The sequence below is a fragment of the Phyllostomus hastatus genome, unplaced genomic scaffold (genome assembly GCF_019186645.2).
Source record: "Phyllostomus hastatus isolate PE091 unplaced genomic scaffold, TTU_PhHast_1.1 phas_contig_17, whole genome shotgun sequence".
Lineage (NCBI taxonomy): Eukaryota > Metazoa > Chordata > Mammalia > Chiroptera > Phyllostomidae > Phyllostomus > Phyllostomus hastatus.
The window spans coordinates 15749078-15775574 of NW_025333664.1; the positions used below are offsets into that span (position 1 = coordinate 15749078).

Below are 26497 nucleotides of genomic sequence, written 5' to 3' on the forward strand. Positions count from 1 at the left end.
CGCAAAATTCGAACCCATGCAGTCTGACTCCATAGCTGGAGCTCATAAATCCTGAGTGGCACCGCCTGTCCGGTTCCAGGTTAGCCTCAGGGCAGTAACAGGACACGCGTGGGTGCTTTAGCGTTTCCCCATCTCGCAGATTGGGCAAGACAGGCATCAGGAGTGAGGAAACGAGGCCCAGAGAAGCTGGAAGACTCGAACAAGGTCACAAAGAGAATTTCTGCCCAGGCTGGGAACTGACCCCCGAATCCCTCCAGACCACTGTGAGCGCCGGAGTCGCAGAGCCGACCATCATCGAGGCAGCTGTGGCCAATCGGCCGAGGCTAGGCCTGCGAGCAGGTCCGCAGGCTACAGAACGCTGGCAGCCAGGCCAAAACCAAAGGCAGTCCCCTGTATCTGCCCGGCATTCTGTTCAAAGCCTTACCCGGTCGCCAGAACTTCACGGGTCCCATGGGCGCAGCCATGCTGGGGTGAAAGGTCACGAGGAAGGCTCCTCCTCTCTACCCATCCGTCGCGCGAGCCCCGAGAGGGAACGAGGGGCGTGGCCCGCGAGGAGTCCAGGCCTCCGGTTCCTTCGGTGTTACGACCACGCCCCCGAGGCAAACCACCCCTCTGCACCACGTGGCCGACAGCTTGTCCGCTGCGAGCGTTCAGGCCCCGCCTCCAGGCCCACGTGATTCATACCCACACCGGAGGGAAGGGCGCTTTAGCTCAGCGGGTCACCGTTCCATGTATCCGTTCTAGGAGCGTGGCGTGGCCTGGGTGGCGGACCATCGCCTCAGAAGGGCGAGCTTTGGAAAGGGACTGCTGGCAGGCAGTGGGAACGGTGGCAGTGCGTCCAAAATTAACTGCTAAATACTAATTCTGGCGCAAGCTCTCTCAGCTTTACCGTTTCTCTTTTACTCTCCCCCATAGTTTCAAGTTGAAGGATAATAATAACTGCCTTGTGGGTTTGCTGGTTCAGTAAATATTTCCGGAGCGCCCACGTACGGCAGTTTCAGCCCCTTCGTGGAGCTTCTGTTCAAGGTGGAGGCGACAGTGAATAGTAAATAAATACGTGCTCGGTAAACAGTAGTATTTATTACTATCAGTAAAGAAAACAGTGGTAAACGGTATGGAAGGAAGTCTTCAGGGGACTTAAAAGAGTAATGCTGAAAAACGGGGATAAAAAATGGTTTGGACTAAGAGGCTTAAAATGGGTAGACCAGTTGGCTAGGACACTAACCCAGTGTTTCCTGCAATCTGATTGTTTATATGATTTGAATGCTAGTTTAAAATACAAGTACTAGTCCCCGGTCCATTCTTGAGTCAGAATCTCCAGAAGCAAGACCTGAGAACTTGCATTTTAAAAAGCCCCTCAAATGATTCTTTTTAATCAACAAGCTTGAGAACGAGTTCACTAACGAGAGCTAATCAGCTCAAGTAAAGGAATTATTTATAGGTAGGCAACTAGTTGTAAGGGAGAAGCTTCAGAATCTATGCATTTTCAGAGCTGGGAAGAAAATTATGCACTCTTTCAGAGAAATGATATAGCCATGGAAAGATCAAGGGTTGGAGACAAGCAGACATGACTTGGAATCCTAACTTTGCCATTTCCTGCCTCCAGGCTGTCATCCAGTATTTTAAAAGGTTGTATGAAAAAGACAACATGTAAAGTACCTAACACAGTATAAATCCTGGCAGGTATTCAATCCATGTTAGCTCTCCTTAACGCAAATAGACCAAATTCACCAAGGCAAATCTAAATTTACATGCATACATTTATTTTCCAAATATCTATTCTATTTCCATGATAATGAAAATAGGATGCAGTACCTGATAATCCCTCTGCCTAGAACTCTCATCCACTCTTTAACACATCCTCATAGTGGTCAGCTCAAATTCTCTAAGCTCACTATCTGGCTTAAGCAGACCCAGAACCTGTGTGCTCAATGTATCCCTGCGTGATAAAGCTTGCTTAGTGGAACTACAGTTAATCTCCACTGTTACACAGCAGGCTTCTTAAGGACAAAGACCATGTCACATTCATATTTCTAGCCCAATAACAAAAGTGCCTATTGAGTAAATGTATATGTGAACACCATGCTTTATATTTTTTTAAAGTTCTTCATAACATTGATTCCTCCTTGTTTTATTTTTGTCTTATTTCACCAAAGGCTCAAGTACAGAAAACAGAGTTTGTACATGAATACAAAGGAAAATGCAATAACTGTCCCTTTTATTCTGTATTTTATAAATTATTCATATGATTTAAAGTCTTCCTGTTCACAAAGAGACAGTAAAGCTGGAGGAGACTTTAGTCAATGTCTAGTCTGGAAAAGCATTTGAAATCTTGCTCCCCAGTATACATTGTCAGCTTGACTCAAACAAAATCTTATTTAAAATATTTTTTAAAAACATCTAGTCTAAATACTACATTTTATAGAATAAATCCTGAGGCCCATGGAAGTTGAAAGGACTTGGTCAGAATCGAAGAGCTAATTTTGCATCAGAAATGGAACTTGAACTCAGGCTTTCTAATTCCCTGGATAGTGGTTGGTTTGTTTTTTTCCAACCAACGCACCATTTGAAACTATCAGAGCTTAACTCTCCTAGATGAGAATTAGTTTACCTGTCCCAGAAAGTTCTCAAAGTCCAACTGTCCCTAATGGGTGGTTTTGCTTATAGGTGTCTATTGGAGAAAACACCTAAGAAATAACCTAGATGTTGATGGTTTGGTTTTACTGTCAAAAACCAGGGAGGGTCACTGTAGACTATCTTATCCTGCCTAATTAACTATTGTCAGAAAGAATGGCCTAAAATAACAACTCTAAAATTAAAACCATTATGTCTTGAGATGGCATTCAGAATTTATTTAGTTCATTGCCAACAATTCATCAAAGTTTGATCATTTTGTTACATAAGGATACATTTTGTAACTTCTGTATGATAATGAAAGATGCTCCTCAAAATCACATTTCACGAATACATGATAGAAGTTTTTCTGTGCCTATGGTAACTGGTACTTTCTGCTTTAAACTGTCTTCCCACCCTACCATCTTGGCCCTGTTTAGGAGGCAGATTTAGGCGTTTTTGTCTTTGTGCCAGTAAATGCTTTTATGTAACAAGCCATATTCTCCCTTAAGCGAAAATGGCTCATGTAAAGTCCAGGAGTAGTTCTGACTTGAGACACCGCTGCATTTGTGATCATATTGTCTGTCTTCTAGTGACCCAGGTGTCGTGATAACTACATGGTCATGTCAGCTGAGCCACCGCATCCTCTCAGCATCAAGGTTTTTTCCAAAATTCCACGGTGAAAGTATCTGGCCACGTGTCCATCCACGAATCAGTCACAAGGGCCAATGGCTTACACCTAGGCCACGCTCCACCACAAGACAGGTGTGGTCAGCTTCACTGGAACCACATGGCCTGACTAACAGCCGGGAACAGAACGGTTCCTCGGAGGGAAATTTGAGGGGGAGTTTCGGAGGGTAAATGGAAGAAGTAAAAATGACAGATGTCCCCTGTACCATCCTTGTAGTCATGTTACTAGAACTCTTGGCTTCCTAGGAAAAACCTCAACTTCCCTGGGATCTACTTCATCAAGCCAGAACAGAGAGCCACCTCCCAGCCTGAGAAGAGGTTTTCCTTTATAGAACTGCTTCCACTGAATCATACCATACTGGGATTTTCCACTGAGGCTAAGGTGCAGCCCACTGAAAGCTGTAACACAGGCCAACCTGTCTGGTTTGCTGGCTTGCACACAAACGCTCGAGTTCCCACATGTTAGCATAAGTGTTTGCTTAGCACCAAGGATGTGGGCATGGAGGTGTGGAGAGATCCACCAGGAAGGAGGCCCAGCCTCCAGGGCATTCTGCCACGCTGGCCCGAGGAGCACACGCATCTGTGGCATCAGATGAGCCGGGGCGGGCCTGCTGAGGTCAGTCCGGGGCTTTCGGGATGGGAGGGCTGCATGCTTCATTGTTCAGACTGGACACTTGAGAATGAATGGGGTCTTCACAGGCACGAACTGCAACTCTGCCAGGCAAACCGGGCCATGTTTCTGGCAGTGGGGCGCCAGTGAACCTCGTGTAATAATGTTCCTCTGAACATTTTCAACGTAAGGCACATGTTCCACGCTCACACACCTCTGAACGCGTCCAAGTCAGTCTGCACAGCTACTCTTGCCAAGTTTATTAGTGTTTGGGCACACCCAGAATATCTGTCATTGTGTTCATTGTCAGGATGCTTAACTTTCATTTTGATAAGAGGACACCTGTGAGAAATTCTTACCTGATTTTTAGTACTGAGGATTGTTCTTCCTGTACCTGGATCTGCCTTCACCTTAGGGACATTGCGAATGGTGGATCCAACCAGGTTTCTCCTTCTGCCCCAGCCGCTGAGAGCTTCAGGTTAAATGTGTGGCCTACCCAAGTAGGTGTGCAGGTCCCTGTGCCACACACCTGCAGCCTCATTCCTGACTCATTCCTCACCCGTGGATTTCTGTCCTGTAAATTTTCATTTACATGATCTTGTGTCTTTAAGTCCTGTAAGTAAAGTCTAGAGACTCCCCAGCCCAACTACCCACAGAGGTGGGGAGGCCATCTCTTCAGTGGCCGCCCTAAATCTTCCAAGAGAATGTTGACCTTGCAATCTGACCAGGTTGACCTTGAAGTGTATGGATCTCTGACTCAAACAGAATGACCAGGGAGGAAAAAAATGAGACAACTGCCTTTGAATACTGACCATTGGATAACATGGAGGCATTTTTATCAGAGCTGTTTAGGTGTGATCATGGTGGTGTGGTTACATTTTTCTTCAAGTAAGCTTTTATCTCTTAGACAGGTGCTGAAATATTTACAGGCTTATCAGCAATGGCCAAGTCCAACATTAGATAAAGAAATATAATTCTCTCCTAGGGAGTGGCAACCAATATTCTTAAACCAAATAGTTTCCCACACTCACCATCCCCTTGCCTGGGAGTGAGGCCACTAATCAACACTTTAAAACAAGGACCCGGCTAACTCTGTTGCAGACGGATCATGGACCTCACCTTGAGAAACTCTGTCCTATAGGGATACCCTCCAGGCAAGTGCCAGAAAAGCTTTGCTTACACTGAGAAGTGGGGCCATTGCCTTAGGATTCCATACTCCTTTTGCTATTTTTAATCACTTCCAGTACTTTCAGAGAATGGAGTTGAGTCCTGTGCACAAAAAAGAGGACTCAGTGGTCAGGGAGGCTTGCGATAGGCCCACCTTCCTCTATGAAGTCAGTGTGCTCATCGCCTCATTCAAAAGTCTGGGCGGCCCTACAGTAAAGAATCTTGTTTAAACTTATGTGAGCCACCATTTCCCAAAGCGAACACAGAACATTTTTTATGAATGCCTGTGCAGAGTCCCACAGAACACATAGAGGTGAAATTTCAGGCACACCCACATTTGTTTAAAATTTATGTTTGCAATTCACCATGGCATTAACTGCTATTTCTCAAGGCATGCTTCCTTTTTCTATTAAAGACTTTATTTTTTTTAAAGATTTTATTTATTTTTGTAGGGAAGGAGGAAGAGAGGGAGAGAAACATCAATGTGTGGTTGCCTCTCACACAGCCTGCACTGGGTACCTGGTCCACAACCCAGGCATGTGCCCTGACTGGGAATCAAACTAGTGACCCTTTCATTCGAAGGCGGGAGCTCAGTCCTCTGAGCCACCAGCCAGGGCTCAAGGCATGCTCCTAATGCCTCCATTACTCTCTGTAAAGGCACAGTAGTATAACAGAATACTGAACCTAGAATCTGAAAACCTATGTTTGTGTTACCATTTATTAGCCATGTAACCTTGTATATGCTACTTAACCTAAGCTTCAGTCTCTTCATCTGAAAATTGGGAATAACAGCTGTCCAACCACTACACTGTCGGGAGGATCAAAAATAACACGTAAGAAATTATCTAAATCTATAAATGGTTTCAAATAACATTGTTTATTCGAGGCTTAGGCCAGAGTTGTTCACAACTGGACATGAACCAGTCGTCTGGTCGGCTTCACAGCCCAGATTATAAAACTGACCCAGCAAATAACCTGGGGACCATAAGGGAGTCCGGGTGCACGCAGGCACATCAGCAGGCGTGTTCCGGGTCTGGGTGCGTCAGCATGTGTCTCTGCGGCAGATGGCACCTTCCCCTGTTACAGACCTCGTTTGCTCTGGCCAGGTCAGGAGAAGGAGGGAGCCACTACTGCACGTTCTGTCTTTTGTCTGCCCATGCAAATGAGACTAGACAAAAATAGGATTGCATAGCCGTACCACCCCTGATTAGCAGGGTGTAGAAACCAGTTGCATGGCCTGCTGATGGACTAGGAATCTGGGATAATTGTCAGTGTCCTCTTTGCCCCTGCTGCAGGATTAGATTGCTACATCACTGTCAATACACCCATCTGATGAAATTAAGCCTGTGGGGCCACTGGAGTTAGTATCAGAGATGAATCTCTGCCTTTTGCAGAGAAGCAGAGAACCAAAGTCTCTGTCTAAATAGCTCAAGCTTTTTCTTTGAAAAAAGACAAGCTAAAGGCTCACAAAAAGACCTGCGAATTTTGGCAAGTGTCCTCATTCAAACTATAGGGATAGTAATGGCAATATTCATATTGCTAAGAAAGGGGTAACCCTGCAATCTGCTTTTTAAGATTTCATTTATTTATTTTTAGAGAGATGGAAAGGGGGAGGGAGAAAGAGAGGGAGAGAAACACTGACGTGAGAGAGAAACATGGATTGTTGTTTCCCTCTTGAACGAGCCCCAACTGGGGACAGGACCTGCAACCTGCAACCTGCAGCCCAGGCACGTGCCCTGGTGCCCTGACCGGGAGCTGAACCAGCCGCCTTTCACTCTGCGGGACGACGCCCAACCAATGGAGCCGTACCAACCAGGGGACACTTGCTGCTTTATGTGCTCTAACTTTTAAGTAAACATTTTCTGTTATAATTTGGATCATCTACTTCTTCTCCCCACCACAATGTTTTAAAAGTTACATAAATAGCCATTAGGTGCATTACTTGTGACACACTCCAAAAGTTAAAAAAGAAAAATGCCTGAAAGCAAAAAAAGAAAAAAAGGTACTCAAGCAATCACCAAATAAAAGTTGTTTATATTTAGTTAATTCTAAGAACACAGGCATCCTAAGAAGAGACAACTAAGAAAGTTTATTCTAAACAGGATTTTAATCATAAAAATTAGTGATTCAAAGAAGTAAAACAGAATACACAAATCCAGAAAAATATATATTTTTATCTCTTACCTGAGAACCACCATTCTCTTTAAGAGATATCAATATTAAAATTGTGCAAAGAAACCGTACCCATAGTGTTTAAACCTTAAAACCCATAACTGGTTTATATATGACAAAAATAAAATTAAAAGCATGGAAAATAATAAACAGTTTAGAGTTCAAAGAAAACCAGGGTGACTTAAGGTCGGGGGAAAGATTATCAGGGACAGGAGACACCTGGTAACGCAGCGTGCTCGGCTGCATGTGCTGCGTGCCTGGACCACCCAGGGCGGCCTGGGCACCCGGCAGTCACTGATAGGAGGGGTAGAGTGCAATATCTCTAATGGCCAGCAAATTAACTGGTGCTCTGGTGAAATTTCCAGAATTAAGGCCAAGATAGTTTTCGGTGAGAACTGTTCTCCGTGAGAGCATATTCAGCATGTGGTGGAGCCGGGACCTGATGCCGGAGAAGTGAAACTGCCGCTCTTTATTCAAGTTTCTGAAGGAGTCGAAGTGGGGAGAGCCCCAGTACTTGTAATGGCCAGGAAGGCCGAGGTCGGTGGCCCGGATGGAAGTCTGGGAGCTGATGGAGCTCGCCACAGAGCCTTGGGAAGACAGCGAGGAGTAAGACTTCAAACTGGAAGACCTCGAGACAGACATCTTCGAGACAGGTGACCCTTCTTTAGATTGGGTTCCCTGAGGAAAGAGAACATTCTCGTCCACATCAGTCTGGGTGGTGGCCGACATGAACCGGGTCACGGTTTGGGAGCTTGCGGCCCGGGTGGCCACAGTGGTCTGGGTCCCAGCACTGGCTTGGGTGGTGCCGGTCTGTGTTCCAGAGTCACTCACGCTCACTGCCGGCACCTCCTCCCCGGGCTCCGTCTGAGTGGCAGCATCAGCCGCCGTCCCACCCTCTGCGGCGTCCCGGTGGCTGTTCAGGTAGTCCTCCTCATCGATGGTGGAGGACTCCGAGTCGTGGCGCCCCGCCTCTGCCCTGCTCCTGGCGGGCGCCCCACGCTCCGGCTCGGCCCTCCTGGGGGTGCTTGAGAGCCTGGCCAGCCGCTGGCGCAGCAGGTTGCCCAGCGTGAGCCCCCTGGATGGCAGCTGCCGGTCAACTAGATGGTCGAACTTGCCGCTGATTCGGAAGCCGGACAGGAGTTTGGAGCTGATGGGCTTTGATTGCGCATACAGGATGCGGAACTCCAGGTCAAAGTGCTCCACCACTTGGCCGGACAGAATGACCAAGTTACTGCTGTTTAATTTGCCATCTGTCCATGTAAAACTTAAGGAGTAAAAAGAAACAAATAGAAACTGCTCAGCATAAGCAATGTTAATGCATTTATTGTCAGTCTGAATAATAAAGCCCAGGCATCCTGCTACCTAAGAGTCATAACTCTAACGACAGCACACCCAGCATGCAGTGTGAATTCACCCAGCCACAGCCCAGACGCGTGGCACACAGAGGTTACTGTGAAAGTAAAAAGGCCGACTGCTTCACCAACACACTAACACCTGCACATCCTCAGCCTCAGAGTTTTTCAAAACTACAATGGGTCTCTAAAATATTCCAGCCAGCGCCCTCGTTTTCTCGTGATTTCACAGCAGGAAGCTATGGTGGACCCTAGGCCAGGCCCAGTCCCTAAGGATGGCTGGTGCAGTGCTCAGGGCTCCCTCCAGTGCTGCCACTTTCACAGAGGACACTGTGTCATTCTAATGATGGCGCTGCTGCTGGGAGCACATTTAGAGCTGACTAGGCCGTGTCCCTGCCTGTCCAGCATCCCTCCTCCTTTCTCTGGTGACAGAACCCACACGCAACCTAGGCCAAAAGGCCTTCATTTATGCACCCTCTCCAATTGCAGGAGGGATGGGCATGTGACCAGGCTGGCCAGACCACCCTGTGCCCTCTGATACAGGGAGCTACCCAGGGTGGCCGGGTGACCCACCTGGGGCCGAGTCACTTTTCCAGGATTGATACCAGCGCTGTAAGAAATCAAGTCTCTCTCTTTGGGAGACAGCTATTAAAGGCTACATAAGAAAGCCTGGATCTTTGCCTTCAGTCGGAGAGTGTGACTGAGAATGAAGACCGACTAGAGGAAGCAGGACCAGGAGACGGTGTTCTGATAGATGTACTGCCTCCAGGTCAAGAGGAGCTGCGAACCTTCCGACACCTCTAAGTCACTTGAGTCAACAAATCCCACCTGCACAGTCTGAGTTAGCTTTCTGCACTTACAGCCACCCCACTGATAGAAAAGGGAGACTCTTCTGAAAACCCTCAACAAGATCATATAAATAGACACCTATTTAACACCAGGATTATAACAAGTCCCCAACAAATGAAAGCCATCAACCTCCTCACCCTCAATGGTGGCATATTTCATTTGAGGAGGGTAGTTTTCATATTTTGGAATAGCCAAAGACCAGTTGAGCTAAAGTTGGCTAACAGAGAGAAACCTTTCTTTGGGTGGAAATCCAGTTTCCTCCTGGTATTTAAAAACTTCTCATGGAAGAAGATGCAAGGAAGAGGGCACATTCTCCCCAGCACTGGCGGTACTGCTGGAAAAGGCATCGAGACTTTCGTCTCACCGCCTCATCATCCGCAAATCTCCCCATGTCCACCTTTACCCAGCACTGACACATACTGATCACTCAGGAATGTGCGTTTCTTCAAAAATGACTTTTTCACTTTTAAACTCTGAGCCACACCTCATGCACGCCGTCAGACAGTCTAACACAGAGGCGGCAAAGCCCTGAAGCCACAGGAGAAAAAAATGGCATGTCTTAACTTCTGGAGATTAGTGCTAACCACTCCACCCTCCATTCAACTTGCCTGCACTCTCCCTTAAGCTGCCTTTGCTAAAGCGAGACTTCAAAGGCAGGGCCAGAACATGGATCGGCGCTTTCTAGACGGAAGCACTAGATTACAAGGCTTGAAGCAAGGTGAAAGATTTAAGTGTGAGCTGACCGCTTCGGCTCTGCCATCTACACAGACGCACAGGCCTGAGACTGCCCTTACCTTCAAGTGAGCAGGAACAAGGGTTAAAAGTACCCAAGGAATAAGACTCAGACTGTTCATGTCACTGTTAACCCAAGGGCACTCCATCTGCTGCGGGCCTGGCTGAGGCTCACTGTGGGGTCCCCAGGCAAACGTCCACCTCTGCACTTCAGTTTCGTGGAGCATAGGGCAGGGGAGGCGATCCCACCCCAACCACCGCCTACAGGAGGAGGCTTCGATGAACCTGCTCACACCCAGGCGCACACCTCTCAGAATGTCGGGCTGTAAAGCCTTGCGTTGAGAGGGAAAACGCTTTGCCTTTACACGGCATGCTCTTTCTCAAAAGCAGATTAACAAGCAAGGACGGGTGAGGAACGTACCTGTAGGAGCCTGTAGCCACGCGAATGCCATCAATCAGCGTGAACTTTTCATGAACCTTCCCAACAATTTTAGTTCCCGACCTTGCATAGTAGATGTTCCCCGTGATGGTCCGTACTGTCATCAGCTGTTGGCAGGTGAGCAGGGAAGAAAGAAACAGCCTAGTGAACAGATGATTAAGACGAGAGGGCCTAGTTCACAATTCCCGAAGAGACACGTTTTGGCCGACGAGTGGTCCGTGGTCACTGTTCAGTGACAACACGCCCAGTGCCCTGGCCAGGAGATTCTCAGCGCTCAAGCAGTGCTGCTGCACGTTTCACCCAGCGTCTCACATGCCTGTTTCTTACATGTATGTTTGAGACCCTTGGTTCATGTGAGCATGTGCCGTAAAAGAAGACTCACTTTTTGGTGATACTAAACAACTGCTGAGAAATTACTTTTGAAACAAAATGCAGGGGATTAAACTATCAAAGGGAACACGCTCATAATAAATAGCATCTTGACAAAGGCTTAAAGAAGCTAAGTTGACATTTCTCCTACCTCTTTTGTTTAGTAAGATCAGCAGTAATTAACAGCCCCCACACTGTCATGGACCTAGAGCACACGGGATGAGCCCTCTCTGGTACAGGCCTCAAAGCAGGAAACTCGCACCTCACACGTCTTAATCGGCAATGGCGTATTTCCCACAAGTACGCATTTCCCAGAAAGGTGCCCTGGGAACACACTGAGGCCATATACTGCCTGTGCATGCATAATTATCTTTGTAAAGTGACACACATAATGTATACACAATGGTATGTAAAATACTAAGACAATCCGCATTTAGCTTCTTTGGAGATCAGTAGCTAAGTATCTTTAGATATCTTATACATTCAAATTAAATATTTAAGGTTTTTGTTTGACTCTCTCATTCATTCCACGAACAAAGCAAGCACCTAGTATGTGCCAGGCCTTGAGACAACAGAGAGATAAGGCATGCTTCTTGCTATAAGGCATACTCCTGACCTATGAGGACTAGACAGGAGAGAGAAAAGTAATAAATGATTAAAAACTACAGCAAGACTAACATCATCCAGAGAAGTGAAGAGCTATGTCCACACAAAAACCTGTGCGCAGATATTCATCGTACCTTTACTCACTGTAGTAAAAGACTGCATACCACCCTAATGTCTTCCACTGGGTGAACGGTTGAACGAACTATGGTACAACCATACCATGATACTACTCAGCATCTAAAAGGAACACACTATTGATACACACAATTTGGGCAGACCCCAAGGGCTTCATGCAGATGGAAAAAAGCCAGTCTCAAAAGGTCACATACTACATGGCTCCATTTACATAACACTCTCTAAATAACAAAATCACGGAGACGGGGCAGTGGGGACACAGAGAGGGGCCTAGCTGTGACTGTGAAGGTGTGGCACAAGGGCGAGCTCAGTGGTGCAGAGCAGTTCCGCCCCTTGATGGCGGGGGCGGTTACACACATGCACACGTGAGAAAAATGGCACAGAACCACAGATGCACATTGTACCCAGGTTGGTTTCCAGCTTTTGCAATTGTCCTGTAAGTTACACCCAACGTAACCATTGGGGGAAACTGGGCAAAGGATCCAGGGAAACCTCTTTGTATTAACTTTACAATTTCCATGAATCTATAATTACTTCCAAAATAAAAACAAAGGGCCAAACAGAAAAAACTATGCAAGATGACATCACCTCAGTGGCATTCTTACCAAAACGCACAATCTGAATTTGACCACGAGGAAACACCAGACAAACCCTAACTCTACGGAAACCTGGCTGGGATTCTTCGAAGTGTCCAGACCCTAAAACACAGCGGGGCGAGTGGTTCCAGAGGAGAGGAGGCCAAGGAGACACAACAACTACACCAGTTCCGGTCCTGGACTGAGTGCTGGACAAGAAAAGGGGCTTTCATGCAATGACCAGTGAAATGTATAATTAGATCAGATAATAGTATTATATCAAGTTTATTGCTTCATTTTCAAATTTGTACTGAGGTTTGTAAGATGGTCACATTTAGAGAATCTGAGCAAAAAATATTCGTGAATTCCTTATAGTGTTTATATTGTTTTTGTAACTCTTTTGTAAACCATAAATCATTTCAAAATGGAAATTAATTTAAATTTTAAAAAGCTATTAACGTCCACAGAGGAACACATGGAGCTGGCAGGCACGGGCTTCCTGGAGGAGGTGACCATTCCTCAGCAGAGCTTCCAAGGATCAAGGTACAATAACAAACATAAAGAAATAGCACTATGAGCAGACTCAGGCGTGCTTTTGTGCATCTTACTCTTCGGCACTTACCTGAATGTTGTGCAGGCCTCTGTGACTGTGGCCAAAGCATTCTGAGGCCTGCATGCAAATGTGTGACCAAGTTCCCCCAGACAGGACACCGAGCATCTGAACCAGCCACAGGGCCTGGGCCAGGGCCCTGGGGAGGACGTCTGCCACCACCCGGTGAGAGCACGTGTTCCCCAGCACGGACGTGCCCAGGTGAGGGAAGCAGCCAGGGAAGACGGTGTTTCCCCAGGAAGGGGTTAAGACGTAATGAAAACTGGTGAGGCCAGAGACACAGACCTCCTTTGAGCCCCTCCTATGGAGGATCTGGGCACCCGTAAAGGCACCAGCCAGCAGTGGGCAACTGAGTTCTGCTGAGTTAGATGACTCACAGCCAATCTCCTGATCAAACTTGCTGCTAGAACTGTTCTGTGATTTGCCTGCTGCCAACACACCGCTTTAATTACAGAAAGAGCGCCCTGAAATTAAACAAGGACACCTTCAATTTCTTCACCTGGTGTAGGTGAGCAGTCAGACTGAACATTGGGCTACAGGACAATACGCTTTTCCACGCCTGACTTGCACATTCCTGGGGCCCACCTGACCTTGTTTTTTATATGACTGTTGGTCACATGGCTGCTTCATGTCACTGGCTCTCCGAGGTCCAATCCTACCTCCATCATGATTTGCTTTGTAGCACCAGCAACAAGTTAGAAACTACCTAATTAAAACCCAAGCCTTGGTTTCCTCATTAGGGAAAACAGCTAACAAGAATTCTGTGGAAGAGTTAAATAGCTAAAATTTTGCAAAACCAAATTGCTTAACAATAAGGTAGTAACTTTATATCCCCTATGCAGTAACCTATAGCATTAAAGCCCAACTTCTTTTCTTGTTTTGCTAACAGCTTTATTTCCAGTACCTAGAACAGCGCATAGTAGGTGCTCATCGGTGATGAGCTAAATTTCACGCCCAAGGCAAGGGACACAAAAAGTCTAATTTTATAACAATGAGACATGAGAGGCACCATGTGACAGTGATGGCAGATGGGGGGTCAAACCCCGGTCACACCACTGTTCAGTGGCCCTCTGCGTCAACCCTCCTGATCTGACACATAGGGAGGGTGCCACTTACGCGAAAGGGCTTCTGTAAGGATTAAGTTGCGTAACGTTTGTCAAGAGCCGAGGACAGTGCCCGGGCAGGGCAGGGGCTCCATCGGAGGCCATCACTACAATAAAAACTGGAGCCTACCAGCACTGCAGTAAAAAGCAGCGGCTTCCAAGACAGCCTCTGGACATCACTGGTCAAGCCCCTCGTCAGGAGACGGCATGATGTGAGGCAGGGGCCAAGGCTTGAATCCTGACTCTGCCATTTCTTTTCTCAGACTTCCGGCAAACACATCACTCTGCTCACGGCCCCGGCTGCCTCCCTTGTGATGGGGTTACGACTACCACCTGCCATGCAAGATGGGTCCTGGTCTCGACTGTGGTGAAACCAGAAACAGTGCAACACCAACCTTTTCCTGCTCGGGATGAACTTTCAGATCCATGCACATGTCCAGAAACTGGGACAGCAGGGCCTGGTCCAGCAGGATGTACACAGCAACTCCATGTTTCCGACACATCTCCTGCAGGTCTCTGAAGATGTCGATGTCTGTGAACACGTCCATCACCACCGCGATCACCTGCAGGGGCCGGGCGAGGCAGGGGAAGGGCGAGCCGTCAGCTCACACCACCAGCACCTTAGGCTCCTGGTGCAGACTCCGGACCCGACCTCAGAGCCGGGAAAGGATCCCCACCCTACAGCACCCTCCCTTCTCCTTCTGCAGTATCGACTCTCCCCTCACCGTGACCTCCTTCCTATCTCCAAAGACTCTCAGGCCACGGTATGCTACGAGTCTGGACTTGGCCCAGCCATCCCTCCCAACTGCCTCCCAGCCGCACTGCTCCTCCACGCCGGCAAGCTTCTCAGAAACACACAGCAATCCACGGTGCCCTGCCCTCCCTTGAGCCTGTTCCATTCAGCTCCTCTTCGTTTACTGAAACCCGGGTCTTACAGGCTCGCTCGCACCAGCAAGCCGTCTAGGCTCTGTGGCTAACACCCCGTTATCCTAGGCCTGTAGCTTCCCCACGGGTTTCAAACTCCTCCATCTGTAAAAGTAGGACAGAAAACCTTAGATTCTCTCTGAGGTCCCTTCTGGGTATAATATTCTCCAAGTCTGTGATTTTGATCATTGTCTGATTTTGGATCATAAGCTCTGATTTTTTGTCACAATTGATAGGCCCACCCCACCCACCCTCAGCCTCAGGCCTTGAAACTGATCAAACCAGGCAAGCAGACCCTCCCACTTCTGCCTCTTCCACGAGTCAGGACCCAAACCAACGGCCCCCACAGCACCAGCCTCCCCCGCTCTACGAAAGGTGGTCTCTATAGTTCTTCAGGATCCATCTGTCCGCAGTACAAGCCCACAAGAGCAGGAATACGGAAATACGCGTATGTCCTAAGGATTCTGTCCGGAAGCTTGTCCAGTCCTTTCTTCTCTCCCAAAACATGGCTCCAGCCCTGGCTGGTGTGGCTCAGTTGGCTGGATCACCACCCCATGGACTGGAATGTTGTGGGTTTGATTCCCGATCAGGGCATGCACCCAGGTTGTGGGTTCAATTCCCCTTGGGGTGTGCACAACAAGGCAGCCAACTGATCTCTCTCTCTCTCTCTCTCTCTCTCTCTCTCTCTCTCTCTGTCTCTCTCTCTCTCTCCCCACCACACCCCCAAAAAACAATGGGAAAAAACTGTCCTTGGGTGAGGATTTAAAAAAATGAAAAACAAAAACCACGGTTTCCTCCGTGCCTCCTAACCCCTCTTCCACACTTGGCGTTAAACTGCAGTTAAGAGCTGCCCCAGCCCTGTGTGTCTGCGAAAATTACAGCTACTCTTCAAGGTGTCTGTTTCCTTAGCTGCAAAATAGGCGTGCAGTGAGAACTAAATGACTAGGTTACGGGAAGCGCGAGGTACAAAAGATCCCTTAACTATCTGTTCATTGACTCACTTGGCTAGTCCAGGGTTTGCTCCAGACAGCTGAACACGGAGGCACCGCCAGCTCCCCGCTTTCCTTGCTGAAGAGAGGCCACTCCAGCCACAAAGCCTCTAATCATACCCCTCGCAGGTTTAACCGTGGCCCTCAGCTAACTCCTGGCAGGGCCGTGAGGACGTCAAAACACCCAGGCTTAGACACAAGTCCCTGCACACGAGTCAGAAGTGGGGGTGTTAGGAGCTTGGGAAACGGCTCCCTGAAGCCAGGCTTTGGATCCCTTTTACAGTCCGCACTCAAGGGCCTCTCTTTCCTCCCAACCTCAACCATAAACACCTGTCTTTCACAATCGCATTAACTTTTTTTTAATCTTTAGGCAATTTATTACAGGTGTCACGCCTACGGGAGCAGAGGCATTTGAATGGGACTGATTCCATTTCTGGCCGGAGAAGACTCGGTACCCAACAATCACCACCCCGTAAGCATTTGGTGGTGGGGGGTGGAGGGAAGTCAGACAGGAAATGCAGAGACAGAGGCGCAATGCTGCTCTTCCTCCAGCACCCTGGAGTCTTGTCTACCGGGAGGAGGGGCCTTGAAACGCCTGCTCCTGGGAAGCCATTGCTCTGAGAGAGGCTGAGAAGATGGATTTCTCCCTTCAGCTGCCTCTCCCTTTCCCTCCCCTCCCCAATCTTGATGACGCCCCCCCAGCTGTGAGTTATTCTGGGTAAAGGGTACAGTGAAATCCACTGGGCACAGTAATTTCAAAAATAAAAAGTGTTCTTTATGAACTGGTAGCATCTCTAGAAGTTTATATCCTCCAGTAGATTCTTATACATCCTCTTTTGAGCCGGTATCTGCCCCACTCACACCTGGCTGAAAGGCAGAAAAGCCTGGGCACACGGAGCCCGGCTCTGCAGGTCACTAGTTGTGTGGCCCTGGGCCAACTGCTGAATGCCTATCTGAGCTTCCGCGGCCTCCTCAGGAAGACATGGACGATACCAGCATCTACATCAAAGGGCTGTCATGAGGATTAAATGAGACAAAGCCTGGAAAGGGCTCAGGCTTGACCCTGGTGTCCAATCAGGCGGCCGGCACCCCTTCAGAGTCTGCTGTGGGCTGCACCCTTGTACTAGGCAGAATGGCAACTAGAAAGAATTTGACCCAGACCCGACTAATCAGCAAAGAGACAGCATGGGATGCAGGGACGTACAATGATACACACTGGAGAGGCAATTAGGGGGCACTATGGGGGGAGGGGGCAGCAGAGCACCTGCCCTGCAGTGGTGGGTGCACTGTTCACCGAAGAAGAAGAGGAGTCCTGAAGAAGAAGGGCATTTGAGCTGAATCACAAACAAGGACAAGATCTGGACAGGAGAGAAGTGACAGGGAGGACATTCTGGCAGGAGGCCATGTGATGACAGGAAGAGGGAGGAAATGATGGGGCAGGTACCAGTCTGACAGGCATGTGGGACATGCAAGAAAGGGAGCAATAGGACATGACCAGGAGACAGGCCAATGACTAACATCACAGAAGGCCTTGAATGCCACCCAAGGAATCAGTATCACGTGGACAGTGGAGGGAAGGAGTAATGAGTTCAAAGTGAAGACCCCAACAGGACAAAAGAAGCTGATGCTGAGAGAGGCAGGGGTAGGCTGGAGGCCTGGCCCTGCCTCCTCCCACACAGGGCCATGCACTCAAGTGCCCACAACACAGCGGGCACTTAGATACTTCTTAGGTTCAGCAAGCACTTAGGAAGATTAAAGAGCGAAAGAAGAAAAATCAGTGATAGAGGCTTTGCCAATGGAAGCAATGAGGGTTAAAGAGAGGGGAAAGGGGTCATGGGAGAACCAAGCAATGGCCTGCAAGGGCTGGAGGAGGAAGAGGGAAGGAAGGGAGGGAAGAGGCAGAAGGCTCAGGTTTACACAAACAGGAAACAGAAAAAGAAAAGTTTGAGAGGGAAGCTTCGAAACGGATTTTGAGGTGGCAGTAAAACCTTCATAAGGGGGGTCTACATGCACAGGTTTAAGAATGAGAGTACAGCATCCTGGCCGGTGTGGCTCAGTGGGTCACTGGTTCGACTCCCGGGCACATGCCTGGGTCACCCCTGGTTGGGGTGCATGAGAGGCAACTGATAGATAATTCTGTCCCCTCTTTCTCCCTCCCTTCCCCCTCTCTAAAACAAATTTATTTTTAAAACAGGAGTAAAGCTCTCTAGAGGAACACGGATACCTGCTTGCCTCTCTTACATCTCACTATTCCTTCAAATATTCGGTGAGCCCACCATGAGCCTGGCATGCAGCTGCGCACTGAGGACCCAGGGTCAATCACTGTCCTTCAGAAACCCCGTCTAATGAGGGATGCAGGAGACAAGCCAGGAGTAGCACAGTGTGATAGGGCCCATGGACATGCACTTGGGGTGCCACCAAAATAGAGACCAAGGGGCTGGTAGATGTGCACCCAGGGTGCCACTGGAACTGAGACCAAGGAAGCCAGCCCAGCTGGCATGGCTGGAGAGGGCTGGAGCACGCTGGGGGCAGGGACCCGGGAGCAGGGCCGTTAGTTTAAATCACCTGCCAAACAGATTTTGGAGTCACCGCTCCACAGAACAATTGTACAAACAGTCGCTTTGTTAGGTAGTAAGCATCTTATCTGCTGTTGGTTTCACTGTCTGGTTTTCAAGTTTCAACCTTTCCTACGTGCACTAAAATAACTGGATTTGAACGCTGGTCTCCCACACCCACAGGGAGTCTAGAGGATGGATGGAGGCGTTTCTTCCCGACTCCCCCTGTACCCAACACCGCTCCTCTCTTTCTAGGGCAAGATTCTCATGCCTTCGGTAGAAGGAAGAGCCTGATCCATGGAAGAAATCAGTAGGAAATCCTTCCTTCCTTCCAGGCTCAAGCCCTCTCCCCTATACTCTCCTCTTCAGCCCACCAGCCCCCAAGCAACCACGCTCTGCAGAGTTGAACTAGACCTGGGGCTTCTCAAATCTCTGAGGGACAGTCTCTCCAGTGAGCTGAGCAATGGCCTGGACTCACTCGATGACTAGCCAGCCAAGGCCTGCTTTCCAAGGCCAGACACCTCTCCTAGGTGCTGGTGTCCTCTCTCACGCTGCAGGCTACGGGCCCCACAAGTATACCTGGACTTGCAGGAGTCGTAGAAACCAGCCACTGCTCACTCCCTGAGGAACAATGTAAGGATGGGCAAAGGAGTGACAGACACATCAGGGAGGTGAGCATCCCATGGCCATCAAGTGCCCGCACGGTCATGGTGGGCACAGCCCTGCCTGGGCCCAGGCTGCACAGAGCCTGCCTGCTTTCTAAGGGCTAGAAAGCTCTGGAAGTGCTGACTTTTGAGAGTCTATTCCAGTGTCAGCACCAATCTGAAACTCAGTGCACCTCAGTCACAATTCCTGGTACCCTACACCAGCGGTCCCCAACACCCCCAGGGCCACGGACCAGTACCAGTCCGGGGCCTGTGAGGAACCGGCCGCACAGCAGGATGTATTTGGCAGGCAAGCGAGCTAGCGAACCTTCGCTGCCATTACCGCCTGAGCTCCGCCTCCTGTCTCCTCCACCACCACCACCACACCCAGTCCATGCAAAAACTGTCTTCCACAGAAGCAGTCCCTGGTGACAAAAAGGTTTGGGACCACTGCCCTACACTGCTCCCACACTTCTCCAGCCACATCTGGAGCAGCCACACCTGTGTGTCAAGTCCCACGTCATCATCGCAGGTGACAAAACCCAAGCCTTACCCCACCCTACCAACTACCCCTTGCTGATTTATACCAAGGGGCTCGGTGGTCCATGTAGTTACAGAGCAGCCATCTCGGTGGTATTCTTGGTCTTTGGGAAGGGTACAAAGCCTGTTCATGCTACTTTTCACAGGACTGGGATCTTTTCTAAGTGTCTTCTTGCACAAGAGCTCTAAAGAGCTATCTAGAGATCTCAAAATCCCCATAATTCTTACCCCTGGTTTACAGATGAGAAAACTGAAGCTTGGTAACTCGTTCAAAGTGACACACTCAGGCAAAGGCAGGAGCTGGAACTTCAGCCCAGGTCTGTGTGACTCCAGAGCAACGTGGGAAAGTGTTAAACTAAGTATTGATTCAAACAAGTCTAATGATGTTCCATTTTCAAATGACTAAGAACACGAACTAAACCCTGAGAGGATCAGCAGAGTTTATTTCATAAAGTACGTGGGATTAAGCCCACCACTGAGGATGATCACAAATAACATGCGATAATAATTCAGAGTGAATGCGGAGGAAACCTGGAACTCCCCAGGGCAGCGGGCGCCTTTCCTCTGCCAGTGGCCCAATCATTCAGAAGGGACTAAATCCGGGTATCTCCAGAAACAAATGCGATGCGAACAGGCTACAGAATTAGACCAAAATGTGGATCCTCGCTCTTCCGCTTTCAAGCACCATGTACACTCTAGCAAGTTTCCTTAAGTTCTGTTAGTTTCTGTAACGTGTAAATAATGCTGCCTGTATCTCACAATGTCTGAAGGTTCAGTCAACGGGAGAACCCGTGTAAACATTAGACAGCTCCGGGCATAAAGAAAGCCTTCACACGGCAGCTAGTCATATTCAGTCCCAATTCTGCCACTATTCCTGGGCAAGTCATTCTACCTGAGCTCAGCGTCCTCCGACAGGGCCCCTTCCAGCTCCGGAGTCGGACTCACGCACCCTCCATGGGCTGGCCTGGGCCCTGACCTGCCACGTGCACAGCCTCCAGGGGCCCCTCGCTCAGTTAGCCGTTCCAGTTCGCATTCCAGTTCTTCCTCCGCGTGACGCGGGATGCTCGTGTCAGTCACCCCTTCCTGCTGCACCTCAGTTTCCCTCCCTCCCCACCCACAGTCATGAAGCAAGGGCACGTGTGCAACATGCCTGGAATTCTACCCAAGTTCTCCGTCCGTCCGAAGACGCGTCAGCCCATCCAGTGGTCAACGCAGCCTGTCCGCTGAGTCCTCACGCTGACCACGTGACACCCAAAGTCGCTTTCCCTCAACTCCCTAAGGCCCTTGCCACTTCTTCGGAAGCCCCTCTTGCTAAAAAAGCTAAAGATATATTTTCTCCCATTTTTTTACATCTTTTAAGAGACCAGAAATTCTCTCCTTGGAATTTCTTTAAAAATCTTTAACCTATCCTGACATATCTTCAAGGTTTAAAAACAAAACAAACGAACAAAAAGAATAAATTTCAACAGCAAAACCTAAATTTGCTTGTGAGTGTTCTCTCTAGATTTCACAGGCTGTTGTTGCACAGTTAACAATTCAAGCATCAGATTCAAGTGCTGGTAGAGCCTCCATTCGCGGAGTGGCACAGTGTCGCTCCAAGAAGGGGGGCGGGGGAGAGGGGCGGTTTCTCACTGGCCTGGGGAGGGACTGACCACCCACACAGCGGCACTGCCTCTGCGCTGTTCTAGCCTAAAGCAGGTGGGCTGGGCTTTTAGAAAGGGAAGGAAAAGCATCAAGAGGTGTTTTCCTTTTTTTTCTTTGGGGGGGCAATGGAAGGAAGGGGCTTGTCAAGTCTATCATTCTGAGTTATTTTTATTTTATAATTACAGAAAACATCCGCCTGATTTCGAATCCAATCTAGGAGACAAGGTACTTTCAGAGACCCCGGAATGCATCCTTACTCCCTCCCTTTTTCTTCTTTCCCTTCCTCTCTCCTCATTAATATGGTAATTTTTATTAGTTTTTTTTTTTGCTTATTCTTCCTTTTCTTAAAAAAAGATTTTATTTATTTCAGAGAGGGGGAAGGGAGAGAAGAGGGAGGGAAACACCAATCAGTTGCCTCTCGTAAGGGCCTCAAAACCAGGCACCAAACCCACAACCCAGGCCTGTGCCCCGACAGGAATCAAATCAGTGACCTCTCGCTTTGTGGGACAATGCCCAACCAACTGAGCCATGCCAGTCAGGGCTATTCTTCCGTTTTTAAAAATATAAATAAGTATGTGTATGTATGTATGTATAACCAACTGACCTTCTTAGCTCTTCCTATACCTTCCTCTCCTTGGCCCTGTCCACTCTCCTGCCCCTCCCTCACTACCCTTCCAGGCCATCGAATGACTGAGTCCTTCAATTCTACCTCAAATTCTTTCCCTGCCCCCACCCCCTGCCCCAGCACAGCCTTAGCACAGACCTCCTTCTAACACATAGATCCCGATGGCCCCCTCCTTACAACCATCCTGGATCCCGTCTCACCCCCCTCCAACCCACCCTCCTACTGCTCAGGAACGCCTATCTCATCATGCTCCTCTCCTTCCTCTGAACCTTCCAGTACTGTGCAAAGTTCTCGGCAATCCGGCCCAACTCCCCCTTCAGCCTTCTCCCTTACCACCAACCCTCAGAGACTCTGCCCCAGTCATGAGAAACTTGGTTGCCTCCCAAACACACCAGGCCACTTCACACTTCTGAACCAGTTCCCATCCTCTGGCCTGGCGAGCCCCACCCATCCTCCTGATTGCAGCTCTAAAATCGACACCAGTGCTGAGGCTTTCTTTCTTCAGCCTCTCCCTTACTGCCTGAAGCAACCTCCTCACAGCTTCCCACCAGCAAGCAGGCTGTCAGCTCTCAAGTGCAGGCAAGGATCATGCTCTCCACCTGCGGACCCAGCCCCTGGCTGGCATGATGTCTGATACACAGCGGGCAATGAATAAACAAGTATTAAGCATTTGGCAGAGACACTGAAAATATGTAACTGGACATAAAGGTAAGGTGCCACCTTTATCAGTTCAAATCACCCAGGTTTCAAATACAGAACCTCAAAGATACGAGTGTGTGGCTGGACTAGGGTAAAGAAGGGGGCGGGAGGTTCTACTCAAGAGTGTCAGCATTACAGAATGCCCCCAAGACAAAGGAGAGTCTGAGCGCCAGCCTGTTCCCAGTGCCCACGTTCTCATCCTGGAGGTACGCTTTGGGAATGCACACCTACCCCACAACCGAGCCTTTTCCCATCTTTTTAATCTCTCACTGAAGCCACAAGTGTCTGCAGCATTAAAAGGACCCTCAGCACAGCCGATGACACACTGCAGGACTGATACTGGCAAGCTGGAGCCCACACCTACTCCCCCAAAGGCAAGGCACTAGCCTGTTGTATCCCCTACCTGCTGCAGCCTCATCATCAGGCAAAGAACAGCCAGCATCAGAACACTCGGGGCCTGTTCCTGACTTGGCTATTTCAACTAGACTTGATGCATAGATATAACCCACAGTCACACTGAAGTACAATCCCTAACAAGTCTTACCATGGCCTAGGGCTTTCCTGCCACTTCCAAGGCACAGAGCTAGGACGCTGAGCACTGCCAGTCAGCAAGCAAGGCGGCAGCAGAGCACAGCGACGGACTAAGGTGTCTGCTCCCACACTGTGCCTGCTCCGCTCACCTCGTGTGCTGCATTCCTCCTCCCTGACCCCCAGGGACCCAGCACCCTCCTGCAGTCTCATCCTGGCCAGCATCAAGACAAGACCTCCCAGTGCACCCCAATACCATGTCACACTAAGAGTCAGACAACGGCACCAAAACCCACTGTGAAGAGTTGCCCTGCTGCAGGGGATCTGCACTTTAGGAAGCCACTGCTAACTGAGACATCGCCCAGTCTGTGAAAACCCAACCCCCTGCCCCACCCATTCACAGAAGCAGCAAATTTCCCTCCACTCTGGTATGTATTGCCATTCTTGTACGTATTTGCTTTCTACAATGGGAGACATGAGGGGGTGACTAGTAATTATAGATTCCTAATGCCCCAGAATTGTCTCTGGGGACAATTTTTCAGGGCCTTTCCCCTAGGAAATGAACTTAAGTAAAGCAGCTACTAAGAAGCCCCTGAAAGTGGGATTTAGTGTTGGCTCACAGCCACGAATATTGCCAGTGGGGTTTGGTTTAACCAAAATTTGAAACTGGAAGTATTTCTGGTTCCTTTCCCCCAAGGGCTGGAATGTTAGAAGTTGGAACTCCGACATAATTTACATTCTCGGTGACTGAGATTCCTCCCACTCTCCCCTACCATAAAAGGAGGGGCCAGGACATCAGGAATCCGAGGGGTGACACGCAGGGTGGGGGCAAGCCGGGGATCCCGAGGCCACCGGCCTGCGCTCCCAAAAGGCCTGTTTCCTATTCTTGAAGAGGGTTTCCCGTCTGATCGGACATCCAGATGTCCCAAGAGGCTGAGACCCGGCCGCTCACCTCTCGCGCTGAACGGAGCTGCTGGCGCAGCGCGTCCTTGCAGCCATAGGGGCCGCCAGCGCCTGTGCCGCGGGGCTGGAAGTGCGCCTCGACGCGCGTGGCACCGCGGTAGGCGCCCTGGTAGAAGGCCGGCCAGCCAAGCTCCAGCAGCGGCGGCTCCAGATCCGACTGCTCGGGGAAGTAGGTGCCGGACGAGCAGTCATGCGAGGAGCCGAAGGAGTCCTCGGCCTCTCCTACCACGCCTTCCTCGCGGGGCCGCTCGGCCGTCCGCAGAATGGTGCGCACCTCATCGGGGTTTAGGAAGCGGCCAAGGCGCTCGCGTCGCAGAAAGGCTGCGAAGGCGTCCGCGCCGCCTGCCAGCAGCTCCTCGAGCGCCAGGCGCTGCGTTTCGCTGTACAGCTCCCCTGGATTGGGCGGCCCGCCCGGAGACAAGCAGGCAACGGGCAGCTCGTCCAGTCCCTCCGACAGCAAGGCCATGGTGGTGCTCCGACCCGACCAGGCTGGGCAGAATGCGCACCCGCAAGCCACTTTATAGGCCCTTTGAATCAAATCGACCCGCGCCATTGGCCGCGCCGCCCCGCCCCGGCTGTCCCATTGGCTGTCTTCCTCTAACGGTAGAGCCTGGACGCAGAGCACGCCGCTACGGCCCGCCCCTTGATGTACATTGGCTGGCCCGCGGCCCGGCCCCACCCCTCATTTTTGCACTGGCTGCCCACGCCGTTTAGCCAAGTTGGTTCTCGGATTGCTCTTGGAATTTAAATTTGACGATTCAGTCCTGCTCCGACGTAGTCCTGCTCCGCCCTGCGGGGCACTGATCTCTTCAGTCAGCTGAAGAGGGGGCGGGCCTGATTGGCCGCACCGCCACGGGTGGCGGCGCGGGCTGCGGAGCCCGAACTGCAGCCGGAGAGCCCTGCACTGCCGTCCTAACGCTCCCCCTGCCGGCCGGCCCTCCTAAGGCCCGGAGCGGTCACACCGAGACACTGGGATTTAATCATTCATTCCTTCAAAACCACCAGTCCCTCATAACAGCCACTCCTTTGATTATACCCTCAGGTAGCATTCTCTTCTCTCACTTTATCGTGTTTTTGCCTGGCAAAATCCCAACCCGCTCTCTACCCGCTTCGCCTCTGCACCTGGGCAGCCATGCCGTGCTGGGGAAAAGAAAACTACCTGGCTGACGGTGCCTTAAATTTCTGATCTCAAGTGCCTGCTAGCCTACATTTCCCTCACTCATTCTACCTTTTCTTCTCTCTTATTCTAAGTTTACTTCCTATTTCACTGAGAAAATATAAGCAATCAGAGAAGACTTCCACGTGCTCTGTCAACGTGTATCCACCCACCCTCATCTGTGCCTACACACTGAGTCTTCTGTTACTATTGATCAACTGTCCCTTCCATTTGTGCCCCAGCTGCCCGCCCCTCTGGTACTAACCGGTGCCTCTCCAGCAATTCTGTCTCCTGGATCATCCACTTCCGTTCTTTACTAGTTCATTCCTGTCAGCATTCAAACATGCTGAAATATTTTTCATCGTAACCCTCTCTTGAACCGACATTCCTCCCAGGGGTGTCCCACCCACAGCCCAAGGGCTGCATACAGCCCAGGATGGCTATGAATGCGGCCCAACACAAAATCGTAAATTTACTTAGCCGTGAGATTTGGTTTGTTTGTTGGTTGGTTTGTTTCATTAGTGTTTGTGTATGTTTAATGTGTGCCCCAAGACAACTCTTCTCCCAATGTGGCCCAGAGACACCAAAATTTTGAACACCGAGTGAGACCTTCCTCCTCATTTCTCTTTGATAGCAAAAAACCTCAAATAAGTTGTGTGTACTTGCCGTCTCCAGTTTTCCTCCCATTCCCTCTTGAACCCTGTCTAATCAAGCTCATGCTTCCTTTGCTCTACCAAAACCTTGTCAAGGTCATCGTGAGCTTCACAGTGCTAGATCCCATAGTCAATTTTCAGGCCCATTTTCTGTGTGTAAATGAGAAAGCATCTGTACAACTGTAAAGTGCTCCCTACAAGTGAGAGGTTAGCATTATTATTTAGAAACCAATAAGCTTTTTAAGGAGATGAATGCCCACCACTGCAATGATACTTCTGTTTTCCCCAACCCCAACCCCAGTCTTTTTGTGAAGTTTTTCAGGCCCAAGTATGGGGCTTTGCATGTGTCCCGGCTCTAGCATCCAGTGTCCAGAATGGTCCAAGAAAGCACTCTTTCCATCTCCTTCTGAGATACAACAAACGTCAGCAAATAACAAAGCCAAGGACCACGGTCCGGGGCTATGCAACCACACAGCTTGTCAATGCCTCTATTGCCTGAGGGGAAAGTGAGAATACCCAGGGTCTCACCTGCTGTGTTGTTGTAATGGTGTGAAG

General features: G+C 49.6%; 2 protein-coding genes across 2 annotated transcripts in view; both read right to left on the reverse strand.

Annotated features, from left to right (window-relative positions):
- DHX35 (DEAH-box helicase 35) overlaps positions 1-491 on the reverse strand; it is a 59167-nt gene extending 58676 nt beyond the window's left edge. Inside the window, exon 1 of the mRNA XM_045833610.1 lies at positions 425-491. Coding sequence (XP_045689566.1) covers positions 425-464 — 40 coding nt within the window. The 5' untranslated portion in view covers positions 465-491. The remainder of the gene's footprint in view (positions 1-424) is intronic.
- A 6677-nt stretch (positions 492-7168) lies between these two features.
- On the reverse strand, positions 7169-24617 carry FAM83D (family with sequence similarity 83 member D). Its single transcript, XM_045833113.1, has 4 exons — positions 24123-24617; positions 14418-14585; positions 10607-10731; positions 7169-8516 (listed from the first exon to the last, which is right to left on the reverse strand). The coding sequence occupies exons 1-4, from the start codon at positions 24597-24599 to the stop codon at positions 7544-7546; spliced, it is 1743 nt and encodes a 580-aa protein (XP_045689069.1). The 5' UTR covers positions 24600-24617; the 3' UTR covers positions 7169-7543.
- Between the last annotated feature and the right edge of the window lie 1880 nt (positions 24618-26497).

Coding starts and splice junctions, on each gene's coding strand:
- FAM83D (XM_045833113.1), bottom strand. CDS start 24,599: ATGGCCTTGCTGTCGGAGGGACTGGACGAGCTGCCCGTTGCCTGCTTG. Junction 14,586..24,122: donor AGCTCCGTTCAGCGCGAGAG/GTGAGCGGCCGG, acceptor CGGCCCCTGCAG/GTGATCGCGGTGGTGATGGA. Junction 8,517..10,606: donor GTGGCTACAGGCTCCTACAG/GTACGTTCCTCA, acceptor TTACTCCTTAAG/TTTTACATGGACAGATGGCA.